The sequence below is a fragment of the Leptopilina heterotoma genome, unplaced genomic scaffold (assembly GCF_015476425.1).
Source record: "Leptopilina heterotoma isolate Lh14 unplaced genomic scaffold, ASM1547642v1 Lhet_209, whole genome shotgun sequence".
Taxonomy (NCBI): Eukaryota; Metazoa; Arthropoda; class Insecta; order Hymenoptera; family Figitidae; genus Leptopilina; species Leptopilina heterotoma.
Window position 1 is genome coordinate 1,988,957 of NW_025110924.1, and position 27,160 is coordinate 2,016,116.

Below are 27,160 nucleotides of genomic sequence, written 5' to 3' on the forward strand. Positions count from 1 at the left end.
TTTTATAAACTTTTATTAAATCTAAATATAGTCTATTTGAGGAATATGTATACAAATAGAAATAAAACTAATAGATTTGAAATTTTTAGAAGTAAACCCAAGTCAAGTTCTTTTGAAATAGTTTTTCCTTCCGTTTTCTTAGCATTTTTCTTATTCCTTTTTTTATTCTCATTCTCAATGTATTTTTTGTATTCGAAACGCGCCGTCTAGGAAACGAAAGACAATATTATTTCTGCCAACGCATATTCCAACCATTCGACGTTTTCTGCTCTTTTGCTTGCGGTAAACGAAACGAAAGTAGCATCGATAAACTTTCAATTCAAGATTAAAAGCAGGGCTCTTTTTTTCAAAAAAAAAAAAAAAAAAAAACCTTTGTTTACATTGATTCTCCTTTTTAAAGAGAAGAAATTTATGAAAGAGAGAAAAATAAATGTTGTGCATATATGACGATAAATATAAAAAAAGTTTCGAATCCATATATCGAATATGGAAGTTAATAAAGTAAAAATACATTACTGTCTCTATTTCACGTAGATACGAATTGATAAAATCCATCTCGAGACAGGAGTTGCACAAATAAATCACCTGCACATGAATATATGAATTGTGAAAAGCAGAGGAAAATTAAACTATACTGCTAAAGACAATTTAGCATCGAGTTGCACTGGAATTTCAAACTTAATGAGAGCATTAAAGTTCTGAAAATGAAAGGTGCTTCTTCACACAATGAAGTAATAAAGAGTTCACGGGAGTTAACCGCTAATGGAGCCAATGGACATTCTGATCGAAAACACACACACACACACACACATACATACACATATATTCTGGATCTTGGCCAAATAAGTACAAAATCTACAATAAAAATTCTCTCCTTTTCTTTCATGTTCAAACTCCTATTATACCTATACATATATATAAAATTCGTTGGCAAAATAAGTTCTCTTCAAAGAAAACTCCATTTTTCCTGGCAAAAACTTTTCGATGATTACGCTTGTCAGAAAGTACCAAAACGAAGAGATCTTTATCAAAAAAAATTCTACGTGAGCTGAAAGCAAAAGTTTTATGTAGGATCGAAATAAAAAGGAATAAATATAAAAAGTTATATATATATATAATACATATATACCTTTGTATATATATAAAATTGTACAAATTATACAATGTATAATACCTACATCGTACCTACGAATGTACAATAAGTCATCAGTATTTATATAGACTGACAAAATATTCTAACTTTGAAAATATTTTACACTGAAAAAAAAATTTATTTGATTCAAATAAACTCCAATAAATATTATTTAATTCAATTAAATATTTAATTGATAATAATCAATTAATCAGTTATTTGAAATGATCCTAAAGTTCTGAACGTTCAAATGAACGAAATTTATTTATTTTCTTCTTTATTTTGAATATTTATTACAATAATTTTTGTCGATATAAAATAAATGAATTATAAAGTTTCTAAGTGTAAAATTTAAGTTTTTAATTTTTATTGCAAACAATAAATTATAAAAAAATTTCTAATAAAAAGTGTTTCGTTCATTTGAACGTTCAAAACTTGTGGATCATTATTTGAATCAAATAAAATTTTTTTTTAGTGTAGGTACTTACTATACTAATTGTAATTTTTGAAAATATTTAAATAGAAAAAATATTTCGTTAAGAGCGTTCAAAATATTATAGAACTAGTAACAATTCTAACTATCTACTCATTTTTTTTAAATAAAATTGAATCTGACACAGGGAATTCAGCGAAAAGTCAGGGATTTTTATTAAAAGTATTGAAAAAAGTTAAATTTTTATACAATTCATAAGAAAATTCTGAATCTTTGTATTTTTTTTTATAATTTTCTTAAAAAAGTAAACTTCAAACGGTTTCAATATGAAATTTTCAAAAATTTCAATTTTAAATAAATTTAATTTGTAATTTTAAAGAACTGAAATTTTACAAAAAATTTTAATAATTAAAAAACTTAATAAATTATTAAAAATAATGGATTTATAGAAGAATTTTAATTAAAAACAATTTAAAAAATTGAATTTCGGAAAAGTTACAAATGATTGCAGAAATTCAATTCTTTTCAAAAAATTTAATAAAATTCTTGTCAAAATGGCAATTATTTTCAAAAAATTTCCTCAATTCAATGATTTTTAATATCTACTGTATTAATAAAATTTTCTAAAAAATTCAATTATTTAAAAAAATTTTTAATGAATTTGTACGAAAACATTTAATTATTTTCAAAAAATAGTAAAAAACTTCACATGAATTAAATGATTTTCAATATTTGTTATATTAATAAAATTCCACAAAAAGAATTCAATTATTTTGACAAAATTTGTTCATAATGACACTAATATTTTAAATACAATTTTATTTAAAATGTAATATTTCCTAGAAAAATTTTAATATTTAAAAAATTTTTTAAACAAATTTAATTATTTAAAAAATATTTCAATAAAATTCTTTACAACCGTTCAAAAATAATTATAAAAGAATTCAATTATTTATAAATTTTTTATAAATTTTTTCGCAGTAATTCAATTATTTTCATAAATAATAAAATTCTTCTCAAGAATTCAATTATTTTCGAAAATAATAAAATTCTGCTGAGAAATTCAATTATTTAGAATTTTTTTTTACAAATTTCTTCGAAGTATTTTCAATATTTTTATAAATAATAAAATTTTTCACAAGGATTCAATTATTTTCCTAAATAATGAAATTCTCTTTAGAAATTCAATTATTTTCTTAAATAATAAAACTTATCGCAGAATTTCAATGATTTTTTATGCAATTTTAATTGAATTCCTCGAAAAATGCAATTATTCTTAAAAATGTTATTAAAATTCATCGAAAAAATTCAATTATTTAAAAATTTGTTTATAAAATTCTTTACGAGAATTCAATTTTAAGAAACATGCAATTATTTCAAACAATTGAAATAAAATTCTTTGCAGGATTTCAATTATTATTTTATTTCAAAATTTATAATAAAATTCTTCGAAAGAATTAAATTATTTTTAGAAATAGTAAAACTCTTTGTAGGAATTCAATTATTTCAGGAAATTTTAATAAAATTCGTTGCAACAATTCAATTATTTCTACAAATAATAAAAACTTCACAGAAATTCAATTATTTACAAATTTTTTATAAATTTCTTCGCAATAATTCAATTGTTTTCATAAATTATAAAGTTTTTTTTAGAAATTCAATTATTTTCATAAATAATAAAATTTCTTTTAGAAATTCAATTATTTAAAATATTTGTAATAAAATTCTACGCAAATAATTCATTATTTTTATAAATAATAAAAATTTCACAGGAATTCAATTATTTACAAATTTTTTATAAATTTCTACGTTATAATTCCATTATTTTCATAAATAATAAAAATCTTTTTAGAAATTTAATTATTTACATAAATAATAAAACTCATCGCAGAATTTAAATCATTTTCAATACAATTTTAATGGAATTCCTCGAAAAATGTAATTATTATTGAAAATTTATTAAAATTCGTCAAAGGAAATCAATTATTTGAACTTTTTATTTTCTAATATTTATGTTTAATAAAATAATTTAAAATTATTGAAATTTCACGTAAAATTTGACTTGTAAACAAAGGGATTTGAAAATTCTCAAAGAACTTTTTCAAAAATCAATAAAAATAATTTTGATTTAAAGAAGAGTTTTAGTTAGAAATTCTAGAAAATAATAATTGACTTGTTGAAAATAATTTTGAAGATGTTTCAGTAACAATATTTTTATAATATAAAATAATTATTTTATCTCTCGAACATCTTTAATTGTTATAAAAAATGAAGAAATCGATTGCTCCGAGTCGAAGACTCGGAGTGATCGATTTCTTCATGTTTTATAATAATATTCTTATGAGTTTTTGGATTTCAAAAAGCTTTTAAATTTGAAATAAAATTATTGATGTTTTCGAATAATTTTACTTTTGAAGAAATTTGTAAATAAATGTAATAGAACATTTTTTTTGAGTAGCTTATAATTTTTAGAGTGAATCAAAATATTTTTTAGATTCAGGAAAAAAAGTCGAAATTTTGTCTGGAAATCAGGGAAAAAATTTAATTTTTGTGTCATCCTAGAGTTTAGTAAAAAAAAATTATTTATTGTTATTTTATCAAAAAAAAAAAAAAAAAGAAAATAGAAAAATAAGAAAGAAAGTTTCCTTTAGAGAGGATGCGAGAAGTTTTCTTCAACTTTCCTGTTTATATATTTTGCGTGCCGATAATTTTGTTTCTCGTGTTTGACTCGTTATCAATTTTTTCCTTTATCAAAACCAAGATCCGCGATGTTAACTCTATTTGAAGAGAGCCAACGACAAGAAAGTAAACTATACTCTGGTAAAAATGACTTGCTGTTATAATAGTAAGCAAGCAAGCAAGCAATGAAACTGGAAGCTAACCTAAATAAACAGTGACACGCAACTAAGATTTTATCCACGGTAACAATGACTTCGGAAACACGTATTGCAAAGAAAGTCAGATTGACCGGAAGGGGTCAAAATCGCTAAAAAAAAATTGATAAAAATTTCTACTACTTAAATGCAAATTATGATAATTAAATTGTTAAACGTTGGAACATTTTTTCTTTATAAATCGTTTTATATAAATTTTTCTCTCTAAATATGTGATTTAGTTAAAAATAAGTTGAATAAGTAAAATTACTGACTGACTCTTTTGCTTCAGACACAAAAAACCGCAAATAACTGTAGGTAATTATTAGTAACTAAATAATAACTAAAAATAGAAATGTATAAAAATTCATTCCTTTATTTATCGTTTCAGTAAATTAGAAAATAATTTTAGAATTTTTTTTTGGGTCTGAACCTCGGTTTGAACCTTGGTTTAAACAATATATCAAAATTTTCAACTTTTGTTTCATAAAAATGAATGTAAAAGTAAATTAATTACAATTCTTGAGACTAATTTGTCTTCTTGTTGACATATATCCATATGTATATCCGCCTATATGTATTCTTTGTGAGGGAGAAAAAAAAAGAGAGAGAAAAAGCAGCTATAAAAAAAAGAATACTTGAGACAATACTGGTATGGCTTCAACCTATCCGGAAAATGGAAGCCCTTCCGACATTCCAGGCAATAGAAAAAGGAGAAAGAAAAAGCACTCCACGAGTTACGAACACTCATTGCCAACCTGACTTTAATGCTCTATTCGAGGACTGGAGAGTGTTGGAACCGTTGGAAGTGTTGGATTCCTCCTCTGATGTGAGCAAGAAAGTAATTTATAAAAGTTTAAAGGCACATTACAATATAATGTTACCTCTGCCATTAGTTTGCAAAAAAAAACAAATAATAAACCAACACATCAAGTTTTACTATAAAATTACCAAAAAGTATATGTACCATTACTAAAAATATTTATATATAAATAAACATTTTAAAAATATTTTAAAAATATTTTTAAAATATATTTTTAGAATATTTTTAAAATATAGACTTTAAATACAAATTTTTAAACAGACCTTTAAGCAGATAGACGAGAAGAACAGGAACTCGGATGTATTTGTAACATGATTTCTTTAAGAACGTTGCCTCGACCCAAAGGGTCTCTTGACACCTTTAAGATGAACCTTTTAACTACTCGAGAACTTGACACAACTTTAAAGAAAAATATGAGAACAGAAAGTCAACTTAATTAAATTAGTTTCTCTCCAACCATACACAGTCAATGCGACATAAAAGTTATAAAAAGGATTCTGCACATTGAAAGAAGTAAAAGCAAAATAGAAAGAAAAAAAAATAAGCAATAAGAAAATATTTGATCAACGAAAATTCATGCTTTAGAGATGTAAATATGTATCTAAATAAAATATGTACCTGCGAATTCAAAGAATTTATTTACAATGCTGGTAAAAAAAAGTACTATTACTTTAAAGTGAAAATTCGTACTTTTGAGAATATATAAAAGTAAAAGTACCGAATAGAACATTAAATGTAGAGTAAAAAAATAAGTATTCTAACTTTAAGAATTGCAAAAATTGAATTACTTTCAAAAGTGATAAAATTCTTCTTCGAAATTCAATTATCTTTAGAAATAATCAAATTCTTCTTCGAAATTCAATTATTTTAAAATTTTAAAATATTTTAATAAAATTCATGTCAATTCTCCTCAATTCAATAATATTTAATATCTACTATTTTAATAAAATTTTCCAAAAGAATTCATTAATTTAAAAGAAATTTAATTAAATTCTACGCAAACCTCTAAATTATTTTCATAAAATAATAAAAATTTCACAGGAATTCAATTATTTAAATCTTTTTATAAATTTCTTCGCAGTAATTCCATTCTTTTCGTAAATAATAAAATTCTATTTAGGAATTCAATTATTTTCTTAAATAATAAAACTTATCACAGAATTTCAATTACTTTTAATACAATTTTAATCGAATTTCTCGAAAAATGTACAATTATTCTTAAAAATTTTATTAAAATTCGTCAACAGAATTCAATTATTTCAAAAATTTATTAACAAAATTTTTTATGAGAATTCAATTTTAAGGAACATGCAATTACTTCAAAAAATTTCAATAAAATTCGTTGCAAGAATTCAATTACAATAAAAATCTTTTTAGAAATTCAATTACTTCAAAAAATTTTAATATAATTCTATACGCAAACATTTAATTATTTTCATAAATAATATAAATTTGACAGGAATTCAATTATTTACAATTTATTTTTATAACTTTCTTCGGAATAATTCCATTATATTCATAAATTATAAAATTTTTTACAGGGATTCAATTATTTTCGTAAATAATAAAAATCTATTTAGGAATCCAATATTTTATAAATAATAAAATTTTTTACAGGATTACAATTATTTTTATAAATAATAAAATTCTTTACAGGATTTCAATTATTTTTGTATAAATAATAAAATTCTTTACAGGATTTCAATTATTTTCATAAATAATAAAATTCTTTACAGAATTTGAATTATTTAATCATTATTATTTTACCAAAGGATTTAGAAATTTCAAAAATGTTAAATTTAAACCTATTTGAAATTCAAAAACTAAAAAGAATATTGTTAGTGAAACTTATTCATAATTATTTTCCTCATTTGAAATCAATTATTATTTTCGAGAATTTTTAACTAAAAATTCTTCTTTAAATCAATTATTAAAGTATCAATTATTATTAAAATAATTCATTGTTTCTTAAAATTGAATTCTAATAAAGAATTTTATCAACAAAATTACTAAATAATTGAATTTTTCGACATATTTTAATAAAATTCTATTCTTTAAATATTTGTTGATAAAATTCTTTATGGGAATTGAATTTTAAGAAACATTCAATTATTCAATTAATTATTTATTTGAATTTTATTTGTATTTAAATAATTTAATTCTATAGTAGAATTTTCTAATTGTAAGAAAAATTAATTTTCATTTCATAAAAATGAATTTCAGTTTCGAGCCCTAAAATTGTCAATAAATTATTTTTGGAATCTTGTTTTTCATAAAGTTAGTCATTAACTTGTTATTTTTTTTTTGAAATTTTCAACTTGTGCTGAATAGTTTGGTTACTAAATAGAATATATTGAAAAAATTTTTTTTCTCAAGAATAGAGAATATATACTTAAAAGTAGAATATAATTTCTTCAACGATAAGAAAAAGTAAAGTGCGAGGGAAAAGTGTTAAAAATTCTTTTTAAATATGCGCGCTACCATTTCTGGCGCGATGAAAATTTTTCACACAAAAATGGGTGATGATTCGAAAAGTATCCCATTTGAATAAACTGATATCAACGAGACATTCGCTGAAATATTGAATCATTTCAACGAGACACGGTGAAGCACCAAACGCGCTTAAACTCTAGGGAATATGTGCTTTGGTGAGAAAAGAATAAAGGAATCGTAGACATGGTATTTTTACTAAAAGTATTCTTCTCATACATTCTTATCTGTCAGCCATAGAGAGTTACAGCTTGACAGAGACGCTGGTCTCGCGCTATATCTTACACTGTGCAATGCTCAATTTTATGAGATTGTATTACAACAAATAGAAAATACTATAATATACTTGAAGAAATTTTACAGAGGAATTACTATTTTTGTGTTTATAAAGTTATTTTTCAGCAATTTTTTAAATTCCATTTTTCTTTTATTCATTAGAATATGCAGGATGCAAAATTTTATTATCCATACGTAGAACTTCGATATTATGATTTTTTTTACTCTTTTTTTCGACTATTTTCAAATCTTTTTGACTTCTTTTATAAAAATCCGAGTTTTTCCAGTTTTCTTCCGTAGATTGCAAGAAAATACCACGCACGATTTTTTTCTGCTACTTATTACAATTTTCCTAGCGGAAAAAATAACTATAGAGTCATTTTTTTGTTCAACTGAATTCCTAAAAATAATTACAAAATTTTTATATCAGAATTTTTATTTATTGCCAATTTCTTTAAACTTTATTTTCACATTTGATATTTTAAAGAATTTTAATTAAATTTTTAAAAAATAATCTTATTTTTGAATCAAGCTGAAACGAAGCCATATCAGGGAAATGCAGTTTTTCTGAGGATATCAAATTGAGAGAAAAAACGTATCAAAATATTGCTTCGCAACTATTTTGATACATTTTTTCTCTCAATTCGATATCCTTAGAAAAAGTGTGAAAACAAAATTAAATTTTTATGGCAACCTGGATTAATCAAAATTCTTTCTTTTGAGCAGCAAAAAATGAGTCCATATTTTTTCACTGCGTGACTAATATTGAGGTCAAGATAATATTTTTTTTTCGAAATATAATTGCCAAGAGAAATAAGATGCAACAAAATAATTGCACTTTTATCAACTTGAAGAACATGCGCATGTTCTTCCTTTGCATCATATCCAGGAAACTTGATCTTATAAAACATCCTGCAAGGGAATTCGTTTTTTTTTTTTTTTTTTTTTTTGCAACAGATTAACATGGCGTTAAAATTTTATATTTCGACAATCTTGTCGTGAGATTGCAAACGTTGATTGGATTTTTTTTTATCTCCTTTCCTCTTTTTCCTTTCCTTTTTTCCTCCCATATTCATAATCGATGTGAATTTACGTAACATAAACGACGAAGTACTTTACTCGACGTTTAGCGTGAACATGCAATTGCACTTTTCTCTCATTAGCTCTCTCTCGTCCCAGTGTCAGTGACACATTATCTCTGGAAATCTGTGCATGATGCAGTAATACACGCACATTTTACATTGCGCACATGCTGCACTGTCCGAACATCATCAGGAAATCGCGATACATGCTAGTATTGTCTACATCCTCTCTATATAATCTATAACTCTCTACTTTCTATATGTACAATATATACAAACGAATTCGAATGCGCACGTGTGTCTCGCTCGATCCTCATGCGCGAGAATTTATTTGCTTTGACAAAATTCCTGAATAATACTGATCGGTACCGTTATATTCTTTGGAATTTTCACCAGTAAAAGGTTACTCGAGTGGAATTTGATCTTTTGAAAGAATACGTGACGGAAAATTCAACATTCAAAGGAGCGAGCATTGAAAAATATCTAAATAAATTATTTCAAATTGAAAAGGTCATAGTGCGAAAAATGGAAAAGAAAAATAGAATACGAAACAAAATAATCTTTTATGTTTAAAATTGGAAACACTTTTTTTCACAAATTAATATGTCTGCTTCTATTTTTATTCAAACAGAAGTTTCTTTTTTATGAAAAGAAAATTTTCCAGAAGAAACAAAATTATGTTCGATTATTGATTTACCTACTATTTACTACTTTTTTTACGTTAGGCTACTATTTGAGTACTTTTTTTAGATGTCAGCTACTGATAGCTGCTATTTCTGTTTTTTTTACAATTTCCACTACTTTAAATTCGCTAATACTAGAAATAAAAAAACTATTCTCAAAAATTATAATCAAATTCTTTAAAATGATTCAATTATTTTCAAAAAATATTCGAAATTCAATTATTTTCAATAAATATTCGAAATTCAATTATTTTCAATATCCCTATTTTCATAAAACTTCGCAAAAGAATTCAATAGTTTAAAAAAATTTTTGATAAAATTCTAAGCAAGAATTCAATTATTTTCATAAATAATAAAATTCATTGAAGAATTTCTATTATTTTTAATACTATTTTAAATTAATTAACTGAAAAATTCAATTATTATCACAAATAAAGTTTTTCACATTAAATCAATTATTTAAAATAAAATTTTAATAATATTTATTATATTTAGAAAAAATTAATTATTTAAACCAATGTTTATAAAATTCTTATAAAATATTCAATTATTTTCAAAAATAAAAAAATTTTTCAGACAAAATTCAATTCTTTTTAAACATTTTAATAAAATTTTTCGCAAAAATTCAATTATTTTCATAAAAAATAAACATCTTCTCAGGAATTTATAATTATTTTTGAAAATTTTAATAACATTCATAGCAACTATTCAATTATTTTCATAAATAATAAAATTCATCGCAGGATTTCAATTATTTTTAATGCAATTTTACATGAATTGCACAAAAAATGTAATTATTCTTAAAAATTTAATTTCAATTCCTCGAAAAAATCAATTAATTAAAAAAAAAGTTTTTTTTAATTCTTTGGAAGAATTCAATTATTTACAAAAATCATTAGAATTTTTCACAGGAATTCAATTATTTTTAAACATTTTAATAAAATTGTTCGAAAGTAATCAATTATGTTAAATACAATTTTAATTAAATTTTTTTTAAATAATTTAATTATTCTTTTAGATTTTAATGAAATTCTTCTCTACAATTCAATTATTTACATAAATAATTCTTCGAAAGAATTTAATTATTTCGATCAATAAACAGGGTGGCCGCTGGACCGGGAAACCGGGAAAACCGGGAAATGACAGTGAATTTTTTTGAACAGGGAAAAACCGGGAAATGACAGTGAATTTTGATCTTGACCGGGATTTTGGAATTTTGTTTTTAAAAACACACATTACTTTGTGAGAAAAAATAGAAATATTTATTTTAAGACTTAGGTATTAACTATATTTCATTAAAAAAGATTGAATGATCTTCTATAAAATCTATTTATATTTTGTCAGAGAATTTTATAAAAGGTAATATAAAAATATTCAATTTCTAGAATTTATAAGAAAATTATGAATTTTGTTGTCCAACGTAACAGACTTAGAAAAAAAAAATATTAAATTTAATTTTAAATTCTTTCTATTTTTAACAATAATTAAACAAAATATAATTTTAATTAAATTTGTCAAAAAAATTTCAAAGAGAAAAAATTTCACATCCTATAAAATAGTGAAAAATAAATCAATTTAAAAATTTTTTGCAATTAATATTATAACAAAACAAATAAGAATTATTAAAAATTTGAACTAATTAGAACAAAAGTGATACGAAATTTATAAAAATGAATTTTTGAATAATAAATAAAGTAAATAAAAATAAATAAAATTTCTTTTCTTAGAAAATAAATTTTAAAAAACCGTATTTTTCATTAATATCAATTAGTTTTTTTACAATTATTCATAAGCAAATTTTTCGATTTTTGAGAATGTTAAATTAATATTACTAATATTATTATAGACTGAATTTTAAAAAATTTCAAATTGAAGTTTTAGAAAAGTTGAATTTTAAAAGATTTTAATTAAAAATTCTGAATAATTTAGTCTTTAAAAATATTTTTATACACATTTTTTCAAATTAGTTATGTTTTTAAATATGTAATATTTAATTGAAAAATTTTCAAATTATTCAATATTTCATGAAATTGTCTTGTAAACAAGTGGATTTTAGAAATATTTTAGTTATTTCTAGAATATAATTGAATTGAAATTTTGAAAATAATTTTTAATAAGTTGCAGTAGCAATATTCTTAAAAATTATTCAAATTTAAAGGATTTGAAATTTGAATTTTTTTTTGAAATTTGAATACCTACTATATGGAAAAATAATGGATAATAATTAAATATTTATTTTAAAAAATCTATTTAAGTTCAAAATTATTTTTAGAGTAAACTAAAATATTTTTAGGTTTTGGGAAAAAGTCAAAGTTTTGTCTAAAAATCAGGAAATTCTTTCAATCTTTCATGGAATAATTTATTTTCAGAGTTATTATTTATGACCGGGAAAAATAATTTATGACCGGGAAATGACCGTGAATTTTTTTTTACAAAAAAAGTGGCCACCCTGATAAAAAAATTATTCCCGAAAATTTAATTATTTTGAGGAATTTTAATAAAATTCTTTGCAAAATTCAATTATTTAAAAGAATTCTAATAAAATCGATCCTAAGAATTCAATTATTTTCATAAATATTAAAGTGCTTTTTAGGAATTCAATTATTATTTTCAACAAAATTTAATAAAATACAACACAGACATTCAATCATCGTCAAAAGTTTTAATAGGATTCTTTTGAAAAATTTAATTATTTTTCAAAACTTTTCGCAATTCAATGATTTTCGATATTTACTATTTTCATAAAGTTTCCAAACAAAATTCAATTATTTAAAAAATTTTTTGTAAAAATCTTCGTAAGAATTCAATTTTTTTCATGAATAGTTAAAAATTCCTCAGAAATTCAATTGTTTTTAAACATTTTAATAAAATTTTTCGCAATAATTCAATTATTTTTATAAACAATAAAATTCTTTTTAGAAATAATTGTAAATAATCTAGTAGTTTCTGTGACAAGTATACTTTTATTAAACTGAAATAAATTTTATTTGGTTGAAAATAAAGCATTTCTCTTGTTTGTGGTAATTTTATTTTTCTAATTAACGAGATGAATGTGTGAAATACGGATATTCTGGGAATCGGAAGGAATTACCTATAACGAGTGAAATCTGATTATCATTTAATTTTATAGTTGTTCCCTTTGTGACATTGGCAGTAATTGAAAGATCATTTTACATGTCAATTCAAACAGGCTTTAATCTACACCATATATTCACGTTTTATTTATCTATTTGTAGTCACTCTCTAAAGAAAAAGCTGAAAAAAAATTGTTTATAATCGATTATAATTAATTTTTTTTTATTTTAGAAAATATTATAAAATATAGAATAGAAATAGAGAATATTCAATAAAAATGTGCACTAAAAGCACAATTTAAATTATTTTCAGAATACTTAATATTCGTTTAATTATTAAAGAATAAAAAGGTTTTGAGAGCGAAATTGGTGGTTTAGTTTCTCCACTTGAGAACGCCAAGGTCACCACCAGATGGCAGTGAAAATTCCAAGAAGGAAAACTGCCATCTAGTGGTAAGATGACATCTAGTGGTGAATCTGGCGTTCGCAGGTGGAGAATAGCGTCGTCTCGTCACCATATTGAATCTCAAGAAATTCGTCCATATTCGTAATTGTACATTTATTTATAATCAAATTTAGAGAGTTTGACAATTAATATAAACGAATTTCAATTTTTAATTTACTTTCCTTTTTGATATTTTTAACCTCTTTAATTTTTTACTCTTGGAATTAATTTTTCCAGTAAATAAATTGATTCTCAAAAGTTTGCTTTAAGAAATAGTACTTTTTATTATAATAATTTATCTACAATTTATTATTAACTTATTTGCTACTTATCCTACTTATTTACTAAATACTAGCTAAACATTTGTATGAGGTGAAAAAAGTGTCAAAAATTAATAAATAATCAATAGTAGAGTTCGAGGCTTGAAAATTAGAAAGGGACATTTAATCAAGGTAAACATTCGAATAAGCATGACCTATCTTTTTTTTCTGCTAAGGACATCAGTGTGCGCGTCACATAATTATTAATTTGCCTTCAATTACTATTTATATATTCTAATCATGGGAGAAATCAAAAAATATTTTGTAACTAAAAAGAAATGAGTACATTTCTGATGAGTATATTATTTATGAGTTATTTATTATACTTATCATTTATTCACTAAACATTTGTTTAATTTAAAATCATTAAACATATTTTTTTCTTGCGTAAATTTTCTATTTATATTTCAAATAATATATTCTACAATGATGATAATTTTTTTGTTCCAGAATTCATAATGAGAAGAATGCGGTGACGTTGCGGAAATATGTAAACTGGTTCCAGTAAGTACTATCGAGGACAACAGTCATTTATCAAAAAATACTGATAATATCATTTAGAAACTATTCATATCACAGAAAAATGTTAAAAAAGTAAATCTAAAAGTAGAACTTTTATTCAAAAGAGAGAAAATATATATAAAAACTCTAATGAAAATTAATGAAAAAATTTGCCAAAAAGAACACTGTGATAATAAATCATTACAAGTGTCAAAAAAAAAAAAAAATCTCGTAACAATTGTTTGCGAATAGACATAAATCGATTAACGTTACATATCTAGTTATAACATATATAAACTGTAGAGAGAGAAAACAAGAAAAAAAGAGAGAAAAAGAGAGAGAGAGAGAGAAATCCTTGAGAATGTTTTACGAGTGCTCAATTCAAAGTCGGCTTTTATCGCAAGATCGATGGGATGCTATCGGTGATCCTTCGAGTGCTAAAGATCTCTCTTAACGAATCGAAGATAACTATCAATGATTCGGCCTAGCAGAAAGTTGAATGCAATTTTCACTGAAAAGGATTTCAAAGAGAATTGAATAGAAATCGTCTGATTTAAGTTTAATTAGCATTCTGAGTATTGAGGTAGAAACTTGGGTTAAAAGACTACTAACGAGATAAGAGCGGTGGTCGTTGAGTAAACAAGATCACCAAGAGAGAGAGAGAGAGAGAAGAAGAGGGAGAGAGAGAAAGAAGGTCAGAAGATGCTGCTGAGATAGCGGAACGTTAAAAAGTGAAGGTGAAAATCGAAAAGAGCGCATCATTTAGAAGGAAATAAGAAGAGATAGATAGTCATGGTGTTTCCACGGAGAAGATCGTTGTGGTTGAAAATAGCGGTATTAGGCGGTGCAGTGTGGATAACAATTTGTTTTCTTCTTTATACGGAGGATCGTTCCGCGGTCGCTGTTCAAGATCTTGGACCCTCTGCACTTGGAGTGCCTCAAGTTGCCAATGGCTTTGTTCCGCCAGCTCAACCCCTCAAGAGAGAGACACCTGGAAATGGACAGAGTAAGCCGAAAATCAACCACGCTGGTCCTGAACAAGGTATGTTTCTTTTTACTCAAAGATATTGATTCGCACAATAATAATTGATATAAATCTTTCCTCGACGCTAGAGTTTCAGTAAATTTTATCCAAACCACTATTTACACTGAAGAAAAAATGCTATTGAATCAACCCAGGTGGAAAAGTTAACGTTAGCTAATGCTACTAACGTTAGACTAATGTTAGACTAATGTTAACTAACGTTATAATCTGATATTAGTGACCAAAAAATGTCGTTAGACTAACGTTAGCCTAACTTTAGTTAACGTTAGTCTAACGTTAGTTAACTTTAGTCTAACGTTAGTTAACTTTAGTCTAACATTAGTTAACGTTAGTTAACGTTAGTAGGATTAGCTAACGTTAACTTTTCCACCTAGGAATAACATATTTGTTTGTCGCAATAAACGGCATATTCAATATTGTCACTGTTTTTCTGCAGATATCAAATTGAGACAGAATACGTTTAAAAAAAAAGAAATTAAAAAAAAAAAAACGTTGCTTCGCAACATTTTTGATACGTTTTTTTGTCTCAATTTGATATCTGCAGAAAAACTATATATTAGAAAACTAAACTATACATTAAAACTATATTTTCCTGACTATACCCTGATTTCCTGACAGAATTTTGACTTTTTCCGTGACCCTAAAGAATATTCTGATTCACTCTAAAAAGAATTCGACACTCAAAAAAAATGTTCTATTACATTTATTTACAAATTTCTTCAAACGTAAAATTATTCAAAAACATCAATAGTTTTTTTTAAATAAATATTTAATGATTATTATTTTCCTATAGAAATTAAGATTTTCAAAAAAATTCAATTCAGAAGTTACAAATGAGGGCAAAAATTCAATTACCATCAAAAGTAATAAAATTCTTTGCAGAAATTCAATTATAATATATTCTTGGAAAGGCCCCACTACGTAGAGGCGAAAGCTAGATAGAAAATAATAATTATATTGATCAGTTCTTTGACAATTAATAAACATCTTTGACAATAATTTGACTCTGATCAACAATAAATATCTCCATCTTCTATATATTAGAAATTCAATTATGTTCAAAAATTTGAAAAGAAAACTAGTCAAAATTTTAATTACTTTCAAAAACCAATAAAATCTTTCTCTGAAATACAATTATTTTAAAAAATTTCAATAAGATCCTGATAAAAATTTCAATAATCTTTAGAAAAAATAAAATTCTTCAGCAAAGTTAAATTATTTTCAAAATTTTTAATAAAATTCATCTCAATAATTGAGGAGCAAGTTTTCAAAACTTGATAAATCCATATTTTCTTATTTCGAGAAAATGAAACAAATGACATTTCTCACATAACCATTATAGTGGATTTTAAATTAAAAAATTTGCAATAATTTATTTTTATAACAATGTTTTTATATTTAAGATGTTCTGTTTTTACTTAAACATTATCGTAATTAAGTGATTTAAAGGTTTTGGTAATTTTTTCTAATAAAAAACTTAAAAATTATAAGTCATCTTGGTTATGTCAAAAAGTTTTTAAATTGAAAATTCGTTGTTAATAAATTTTTTTTCTTACATTTAACAGCTACAGGTCGATTTGTGAAGTCTTTAAAATATTAAATTTATGTTTAACTCAATTTTAAAAAAAATGGATTTATCAGCTTTTGAAAATTTGCTCCTCAATTCAATTATTATCTAAAATTTTAACTGAAATTTTTTTTTAAATCAATTTTTATTAGAAAATTCTACGAGAATTCAATTATTTAAAAACAAAAAGAATAATTTATTGAATAATTAAAAATTTTTTTAAATTGAATTCTCGTATAAAGAATTTTATTAACAAATTTTAAAATAATTGAATTCTTTCGACGAATTTTAATAACATTTTTAAGAATAATTACATTTTTCGAAGAATTCGATTAAAATTGTATTCGAAGTAATTGATATTCTGCGATGAGTTTTATTATTTCTGAAAATAATTGAATTTCTAAGAAGAATTTTATTATTTATGAAAATAATTGAATCGAATTTTTACAAAGAATTTTTAAAACCCTTTTTTAAAATTTTTTTATTAAAAATTTTGAAAATAATTAAATTTTTTTTGAGGCAAATAACTGCATTTGTATTAGATGAATTCTTATAAATAAATTTTTTATTTAAATGAATTTTATAAAAATTTTGTTTAAAACATTAATTTCTTTTAAAAAAAATTGATTGATTTTTGAGAAAATTTTATTATTTATGATAATAATTGAATTTTTGTAAAAATTTTATTATTTATTAAAATAATTGAACTTTTACAAAGAATTTTATTACAATTTTTTAAAATAATTAAATTTCTGTAAAGAATTTTTTGTTTATAAAAATAATTGAATTTCTGCGCAGAATTTTTGTTATTTTTATCAACAATAATTGAATTCCTGCTCATAATATTATTATTTTAAAAAATAAATTAATTTTGATGAAAAAGTTTATTACAATTTTTGAAAATAATTGAATTTTTGCACACAATTTTTTTTTTTTTTTTTTTTATTATTTTGGAAAATAATTTAATTCCTGCGCAGAATTTTATTATTTTTTATAATAATTGAATTCCTTTGAAGTATTTTAGTGCAATTGCAAGAAATTTTAATAATTTAAAAATTCTCCAATTAAAACATATATTAGAAAATAAAAAGTTCAAATAATTCAATTCTTTTCACGAATTTTAATAAAATTTTCAAGAATAATTACATTTTTCGAGGAATTCTTTTAAAATTGTATTAAAAATAATTGAAATTTTGCGATGAGTTTTATTATTTATGCAAATAATTAAATTTCTGAAAATAATTGAATTCCTAAAAAGAATTTTATTATTTATGAAAATAATTGAATTTCTAAAAAGAATTTTATAATTCATGAAAACAATTGAATTATTGCGAAGAAAGTTATAAAAAATTTTAAATAATTCACGGAGAGAGATTTTGTATTAATATTTGTTAAAATTGGCAATAGAATTTAATATATTCTTTTTCAATTTAGGGAAATCGTGTTTTATATTAAAAATTAATATTGTGCATATTAGTAGGCAGCCCTTGATATATTTTACAAAAATTAATAAAATTGTAATACAATTTAATAAAAGAATTATAATTTTTAAAAATGACTATATTAAAATCGCAGTCCGTGAAAGTATCGAAAGAATAAGATAAATTGAAATAGTTCTTTTAAATTTTAGAATAAAATACATATTTCAATCTTTAATATAGTCAATACTAAAAATTATGAGTGAGTCGAAAAGGACAGGAAATAAAAAGACGTAGGAAGGAGGAGGATAGAATTATCGTTTCGAAAGTATTTCGCACACACACCAATGAGCTAACGCAAGCATCATACTATACATCATACTATACAAACACAAACTATATACAATTTCGGAGATCTATGTTAAAACCTATAAACGCATACATATAAACTTAACTTAAATACAAATAAACGCAATAACGCACGCACGCTGTACATTGGGAGATACAGTTCTCAACTTCCTTATATACTAAACTCGAGAAATTTTCTGAACTTGTGAGAAAGTGATATTTTCTCCATATTTTGTTTAAAAAAGTTCTTAATTTATTTTACATTATAAATACATACTTTTGTATGCTGGGTCAAAATTTTATTCAGAAATGTTTATGATAATACTGTTTTTAAAATTGTTTGTTTCTGGAAAATGATTTCTATTGAAATTATATCCAATTTTTCGTTATATAAAAAAACCCATCATTTAATTTATTGCCATAAGAAAATGCAGCATATCTTAAATCATTTTTTTTTAATACCTTCCAATGTCCTAATTCATTTTCGTACACAGAAAAAAATTAATATCTAAACTTGAAATAATATTAATTTGAAATCCAATGGAATGTAAGTATGTCTAAAATAGACATTATAGTCACAATTAAATTCACATCTCTGATTTAGAGATTTGTTAATTTCACAACTTATCTGATGTGAATTACATTGCGTTTTAAGTTCATCATTGTCAAAGAATATTTAAACCATTTTAATTATTTAAGTATTAATTTTATATTTTAAATGCAGTTTCATTCCCAGTTTTCACTTTCCATATTTTACGAATGTTTTTCGCGTTATCACGTGTGGGACATATTTTTATTTATTAGTATTTTCAGGTTAAACTTTCGTTTGACACTTAAAAACCTAACCTATATTGAAAGTTGTACCAAACCATGTTTTTTTATTAACCCGTCAGCACTCGCGCTATAGATAAAAAGTCTCACGCAACACTACTCAACCTATAGGGAACTCTTGGAGTGCGAGTGAGACACTAAAAAAAGCGATAGTGCTGACGGGTTAAGAAATAGAAAAAGAATGTTTATATTGTGTGATGTTGAGATTATTTGATTCAAATAAAGAAATGAAATAATAAAAAATTCATATTATCTTCAAAAAATGTCCAATTTTTTATGATTGTCAATGGATTTGTTTATAAGTTCATACTAAAAGAAAAATATACATTCTTTGAATAATTCTCACTCTAAATTGCGATAAATCATAAAATTTGAGATTTCTAATATCATTTTCAGGCATAAAAATACGGATTCTTCACACTGATAATATATGCGGATTAGATATAACTCTAAATTTCAGTTTTAGAGATCTGTTCAAATCACACATCCGATTCCAGTGATAGTTTATGCCTAAATCTCATATTAAATCTCTAATTTAGAGATTAATTTTTTTCCGTGTAAATTTTGAATGCTCTCAAATGCTCATTTAAAAGACAATGGACTATGCCTTTTACTACAATTAGGAAATCTTCATTGTCGATTAAAATTATTGAATGAACAAAATAAAATTGTTCACCCAATTCCGACACATTTTGACACATCAAATTAAAATATTTTGGGGTAAACACAACGTGCACATGTTGCCACGAGGTTTGACTCGGATAATTTCGGAACTGCTCGACTGAAATATTCGGCTAATCTCGGACAGCTTCGTAACCGCTCTACGTCAGCCTGACGTCAGCCCATAGCCTGCTATGGCCTGCTACTAGGCTGGTCATAATTTTTATTATAGTCGATAATACTATTCATAACTAAATTAACAACTTATGTAATTCTTCGATAGTATTTAGTATAATCATCTGGTAATACTTTTTACTATTGCATACTTTCTTACTTATAATATTACAACTTCTTATTGACTATTTCAATTTCTATTACTTCAGAATAATACAAAGTAATAATTTGATTATAAACTTTCTTAAAAATGGTAATATTAATTCATAAATGTACATGATTTCCCCAAATTGCAATCGGTTTTACTAAATACAATTCAATTGAATTTTTTCGCCGAATTTTTAAGAACATTTTTAAGAATAATTATATTTTTCTAGAAATTTGATTTAAATTGTATTAAAAATAATTGAAATTCTGCATTGAGTTTTATTATTTCTGAAAACAATTGAATTTCTGCGCAGAATTTTATTATTTTTAAAAATAATTGAATCTTTGTAAAAATTTTTATTATTTATGAAAATAATGGAATTATTGCGAAGAAATTTATAAAAAATTTGTAATTAATTGAATTCCTTAGCAGAATTTTATTATTTTCGAAAATTATTGAATTCTTGAGAAGAAATTTATTTCAATTTTTGAAAATAATTTAATTTTGGTGAAGAATTTGATATTTTTTAAAGATAATTGAAATTTTGACAAGGATTTTAGTAAAATTTTTGAAAATAATTGAATTTCGGAGAAGAATTTGATTGTTTTTGAAAACAATTAAAATTTTGACCAGGATTTTGCAAATTTTTCAACTTACATAATTGAATTTCTGCAATCATTTGTAACTTTTCGACAATTAAATTTTTTGTTGGTGTTTTTAACTATAATTCTTCTATAAGTCTATTACTTTTAATAAAATCAATTAAATACATATTAAAGAACTTAACTAGATTCAGAAGAATTTGAATTATTAAAATCTTAGTTTAGCGTTGAACGAAAAAAAAACTTAAGTTTTTGGTGCGAAAAATAGATATTTCGTTTACATTGACCCCAAATGACCCTTAAATAGTTTCTTTTGTTTCTTTAATTTTTCGAAAATCCCCAATCTGTGATGCGTGAAAATAAATCAGCATCTTTATTTTTAAGATCTGAAATGGCTCTTGCCATATTGCGCTGGCCATGTTTCGACGAAACATTCGTTGAGAACTGAGCCCGACCACTACACTAAAGCAATTTGTCGTTTCCCTTTATTGCAACTGCACGCTAGAGTCCAACTTTGGTCCAATGGGATAAAATTATTTTCAGAAGCACTATAGCAGACGTGCCATTCCAGTATATGTCTAGTACTTAGAAAATATATACAGGATAATATTCTAGTAAAAGATAGTATAGGCAAACGCAAGAAAGCTTTTAGGGTCTCATACATACATATATACCCACATATGTACAATCGTACATTCATACGTACATACATTCATACGGTCATGATGATGATTTTGATGACGATAGTCATCTCAATGATTATCTCGATGATTATCTCGATCCTACAGGGTTAATCACTTCATTTCGCTTTGTACACATTGGTTTCTTATGTAGATAAGCTATTTCAAAGATTTTCCATATTTTAAATCCAAATTAGTTAAAAAAAAACAAATTATAGTAACAAATATATAACAACTTTTAGTAGAAAATAACTAATCATAAATAAATAAATCACTGCGAAAGTAATCAAATTTGGCACATTCAATATTGTTTACCAAAAAATTTAGTTAATTTTCAGGGTTGCCAAAGGTCATTATTTTCAAAAGTAATAAGATTCTTCGCAGAAATTCAAAATTTTTTTTAAAATTCTCGTCTATCTGTTTATGGATCAACGAAAATTTAAGAAACTATAAAATGATTTTACAGGTGGTGGAGTTCTCTCAGCTCCAAGAGACATAGATCCTGCAGCACCTGGTGAAAATGGTAGACCAGTTATTTTACCAGCGAATCTTACTGCCGAGATGAAAAAACTAGTGGACGATGGTTGGCTGAATAACGCCTTCAATCAATACGTCAGTGATCTCATCTCAGTTCACAGGACATTGCCAGATCCTCGGGACCCATGGTGAGTCATTATCCTAATTGAAAATTTAATTTACCTATTTACAATTACAAGAAACTCTTCCTTATAATTCCATTTCTTTATTTTCTAAAAAAGAAACACGCGAGACTGAATTTTAATCATTCCCGGAGCACATATACACTTGAAATATCGTTTACAGATGAGATGAAATCTATATTATTATACAGTACATAAATAAAGGACGCGAATTTTTAATATGTTTGGGAAAATTTCATCTCTTATAAAGTTGGTTATTTTGAAATTCGATTGAATTTTATGATTTATGTAATTTTGTAATGCAATCAAGCAGGGTATTTATAGTTAGAATCGTCTGGATCTTTATTTGATAAGTGGTATTGATGTTCCATATATATGAATAAAAGTGGAACGTTGAAATTTTACATTTACAGGCTTTGCACTCCTCTACTAAAACATACTATTTACTACACTGAAAAAAAAATTTATTTGATTCAAATAACCGATTAATTGACTATTATCAATTAAATATTTAATTCAATCAAATAATATTTATTGGAGTCAATTAAATGGTTCCAATTCATATTTGCTTCAAATACTGAAATTATTGGTTCAAATACCATTTAATTGACTCCAATAAATATTATTTGATTCAAGTAAATATTTAATTGATAATAGTCAATTAATCGGTTATTTGAGTCAATTAAATTTTTTTTTCAGTGTACTTTTTTTTACGTTAGGCTACTATGTGGGTACTGTTTTTTAGACTACAGCTTCTAAAAGCTACTATTTCTGTGTTTTTATTTTATTTCATTTTTTTTTTTGAGAATTTCTACCACTTTATTAAATTTTGCTAATAGAAATCAAAAAACTATTCTCAAAAATTATAATCAAATTCTTTAAAATGATTTAATTATTTTCAAAAAATATTCAAAATTCAATTATTTTCAATATTTCTATTTTCATAAAACATTGCAAAAGAATTCAATAATTTAAAAAAATTGTTGATAAAATTCTAAGCAAGAATTTAATTATTTTTATAAATAATAAAACTCATCGAAGAATTTCAATTATTTTTAATACTATTTTAAGTAAATTAATCGAATAATTCAATTACTATCAAAAATAAAGTTTTCCACAAGAATCCAATTATTTCAAATAAAATTTTCATAATATTTATTATATTTAGAAAAAATTAATTATTTAAAACAATGTTTATAAAATTCTTATGAAAAATTCCATTATTTTCAAAAATAACAAAATTTTTCACAGTAATCAATTATTTTAAATACAATTTTAATTACTACATTTCTTTAAAATAATTCAATTATTCTTTTAGATTTTAATAAAATTCTTCCCAAGAATTCAATTATTTACATAAATAATTCTTCGAAAAAATTCAATTATTTTGATAAATAAAAAAATTATTCCCGAAAATTAAGTTATTTTGAGGCATTTTAGTAAACTTCTTTGCAAGATTCAATTATTTTCATAAATAACAATATTCATCACAAGAATTCAATTATTTTTAAAAGTAATAAATTTAGTCTTAGAAATTTAATTATTTAAAAAATTCTAATAAAATCGTTCCTAAGAATTCAATTATTTTCAACAACATTTATCTTCCACAGTTTTAATAGGATTCTTTGTAAAATTAATTTATTTTTAAAAACTTTTCGCAATTCAATGATTTTCGATATCTACTATTTACATAAAGTTTCCAAACAGAATTCAATTATTTAAAAAAATTTTTTTAAAAATCTTCTTAAGAATTCATTTTTTTTTAATGAATAATAAAAATTTCTTAGGAATTCAATTGTTTAAAAAATTTTATAAAATTCTTCGCAAGTATAAAATTATTTTTATAAATATTTAAATTCTTTAATGAATAATAAAATTTGTTGCAGGAATTAAATTTAGTAGCAGTAGGATAAGAAAGAAGTAAATATTTTTGATGAAAATTAGGAAAAAGTCAAGAAAATAAAATATAGAATGTAATTTAGAGTATAGAATGAATCACAAGGATTGTTAATTTTAATTCACTTTTTAGTTTCTACATCTTAAATTTTGAAGAATCATTTTAAGAACACTCGATAATGATTTCTATTTTTAGTTCTTTTTTTTTTTGTTGGCTTTATTGTGAGTTTTTTCTAATTATCATTGAGAGAAAAAAATGTAATGCGAAAAAAAGGTATTGTTCACGAATTTTTGAAACGGGGTACGAAACACTTGGCTTTGCGACAGTGGTTACGGTTATATCGTGGTAAAACCGAGTGGAATCGAGAACAAGAGGTCTTTTCGTTTTACTACTATTGGCGTAGCTCACTAGGCAGTTTTCACGAGACTCAGTTGTGGATTTATCTTTAGAACGACAATTTTGTCTTTCCCTCTTTTTTTTTTATTCTCATAATTGCAATGTTTCCCTCAACATTTCTGTTTTTCGCACAATATTGTCTTGACAGTTTCGACTTTATCTTCGGTACTACTGTGGTAGTTTTTTTTACAGGAGGTAGAATTGGTATAGAAAAAAAGGTGGAATTGGAGAAAAAATTTATTTCACTCAAATAAGTGATTACTTGTTTTTTTTTTAAATAAAGAATAACAATAGTATTTCGTTGATTCAAAGAATTTTTATTTAATTGAAATTGTATTTGAAATTTTGAACCAATAATTTTAGCAGACTTTGCACTCGATAATTAATTGAAAAGAAGTAGGAAAAAGTAGCTTTACACCCAAAAAAAAGTAGTAAAAAATAGCTATCAAAAAATTAAAATTAATGGCTAATAGAATCCAGATTTAGTATAGATTATTTTGATTCAGAATTTCGTTTTTCTTATTTAAAAATATTGACTTTTTTCTTATCGTGCTAATAACTTCAATCGTTTTTTCTAAAATTCAATAATTATCCAAATTTTTTGTTAAAATTCTTTAAAAATACTTTTTAAAAAAACGATTATTTAAAAATAATTTAGTAAAGAAATAAAATTCATAAAAATATAAAACTCAATGAATTTCAATGAATTTTGATTTAGATACCAAATATTTTCGATATAATTAAAAAAAAATAATTTTTTTTGCTTTAAAAGCGTTAAATTTCTCATTTTAGGAATAAAATTGAAAAATTCTCGGCAAATATTGGCAGTTTTTTGTTAATATGATATAGATACTTAAGTTGTGGTGCGATGTCAGCGACAACAGGCGCTCTTAGGAAGTTTACCCACCTGTCCTGATAATGTCGCTTAATATCATGTAAATGTAAATTAATATTCATGGAACTAATTCCCCTTGCAACTCTGCTGGGAAAGTTTCCGCCCGAAATTTACGATCGGCCGCAAAACATATTTCCAGCGGAATCGTACGAACTGCTGCACCAGCACAAAGTGTGCAGCTTCTGCTTCTACTCGACGGTGCCAGAATAATGATAATAATTTTCTTTGCTGTTGGACACGCTGCAGAGGCAATTTCTCAAACGTAAAGTCTCGTTTCAACTCGTTGGAAAAGCCATGTAAAAAATGTAAGACTTCCCACATTTTAAAGCAGAATAAAGCACGAGGGACTCTTAAACTTTTGAACTAACGTTCGCAACATATTCCGGATATATTTTAGAGGAATAATACAAATACACGTTTCACGAACATTCCAAGTTCATTTATTTCAACTCAACTTTCAAATATATTTAATGCTCCAAAAAAATAATAATAATAATAATAATAAAGGGAGAAAGGAATTTATTTCATTCAAAACTGTAGCAAATAAATATTTATTTTTATGAAATAGGGTCATTTGGGAAAAATTTAAACAAGGGGTAAATGTAAACAGTTCATGTTTGAGATTAATTTAAAGATTTAAGTAAGACGACAATATTTTAATCTCAGCTCAGTAAGAGCTGTAAGAGCTTCTGAGTATATCCAATATTTTATTTTGACAAAAAACCAATGCCGTACTCCAAGTTATTTCAAAAGATTAAAAAAGTCAAAGCTCGAAAATTTTTCTTGCATTTTTCTTAAAGAGTGGCTCTGCACAAATCATTATTTCGCAAAAATTCAATTATTTTCGAAAAAAGGAAAATCTTGCACATGAATTCAATTATATTTAAAAATTGCAATAAAATTCTTCTAAAGAATTCAATTATTCTCAATAATAATAAAACTCTGCTGAGGAATTCAATTATTTACAAATTTTTTATAAATTTCTTCGAAGTAATTCCATTATTTTCATAAATAATAAAATTCTTCTTAGGAGTTTAATTATTTTCGTAAATAATAAAATTTTTATTATGAATTCAATTTTATTATTTTCATAAATATAAAAATAATTGCAGAATTTTAATTATTTTTCATACAATTTTAATTGAATTTCTTGACAAAATGTAAGTATTTTATTATTCTTACAAATTTTATTAAAATTCATCGAAAGAATTGAATTATTTAAAAATTTGTTTATAAAATTTTTTATGAGAATACAAATTTTAAGAAACATTGAAATATTCAATAAATTATTTTTTTTGTATTTAAATAATTGTATTCTAGTAGAATTTTCTAATAAAAATTGATTTTTATTTCATAAAAATAAATTTCAGTTAAAAACAAATGAATTTGAAAATTTTCAAAAAACTTTTTCAAAAATTTTAAAAATAATGGATTTATAGAAAAATTTTAGTTAACACTAAAAGCAATTTTATTTTACAGAAGTTACAAAGTATTTTAAAAATTCAATTGTTTTCAAGAGTAATAAAATCCTTTGCAGAAATTTAATTATGTTCAAAAATATTAAAATTCTTCTTAGGAATTCAATTATTTTCTTTAGGAGACTTGAATTTTAAAAAACATTCAATTGTTTAATAAATTATTTATTTTTGTATTTAAATAATTGAATTCTAGTAAAATTTTCTAATAAAAATTGATTTAAAAATTAATA

At 23.7% G+C, this 27,160-nt stretch overlaps 1 protein-coding gene across 6 annotated transcripts in view; it reads left to right on the forward strand.

The window, feature by feature from the left end:
- Nucleotides 1-27,160, forward strand: part of LOC122501314 (putative polypeptide N-acetylgalactosaminyltransferase 9) — a 266,782-nt gene that overhangs the window by 151,295 nt on the left and 88,327 nt on the right. For all 6 annotated transcript variants that reach the window (XM_043610674.1, XM_043610669.1, XM_043610671.1 and 3 more), the window contains 2 exons: nucleotides 14,082-15,174; nucleotides 22,072-22,270. In XM_043610674.1, the coding sequence (XP_043466609.1) occupies nucleotides 14,925-15,174; nucleotides 22,072-22,270 (449 nt within the window). In that variant the 5' untranslated portion in view covers nucleotides 14,082-14,924. The remainder of the gene's footprint in view (nucleotides 1-14,081; nucleotides 15,175-22,071; nucleotides 22,271-27,160) is intronic.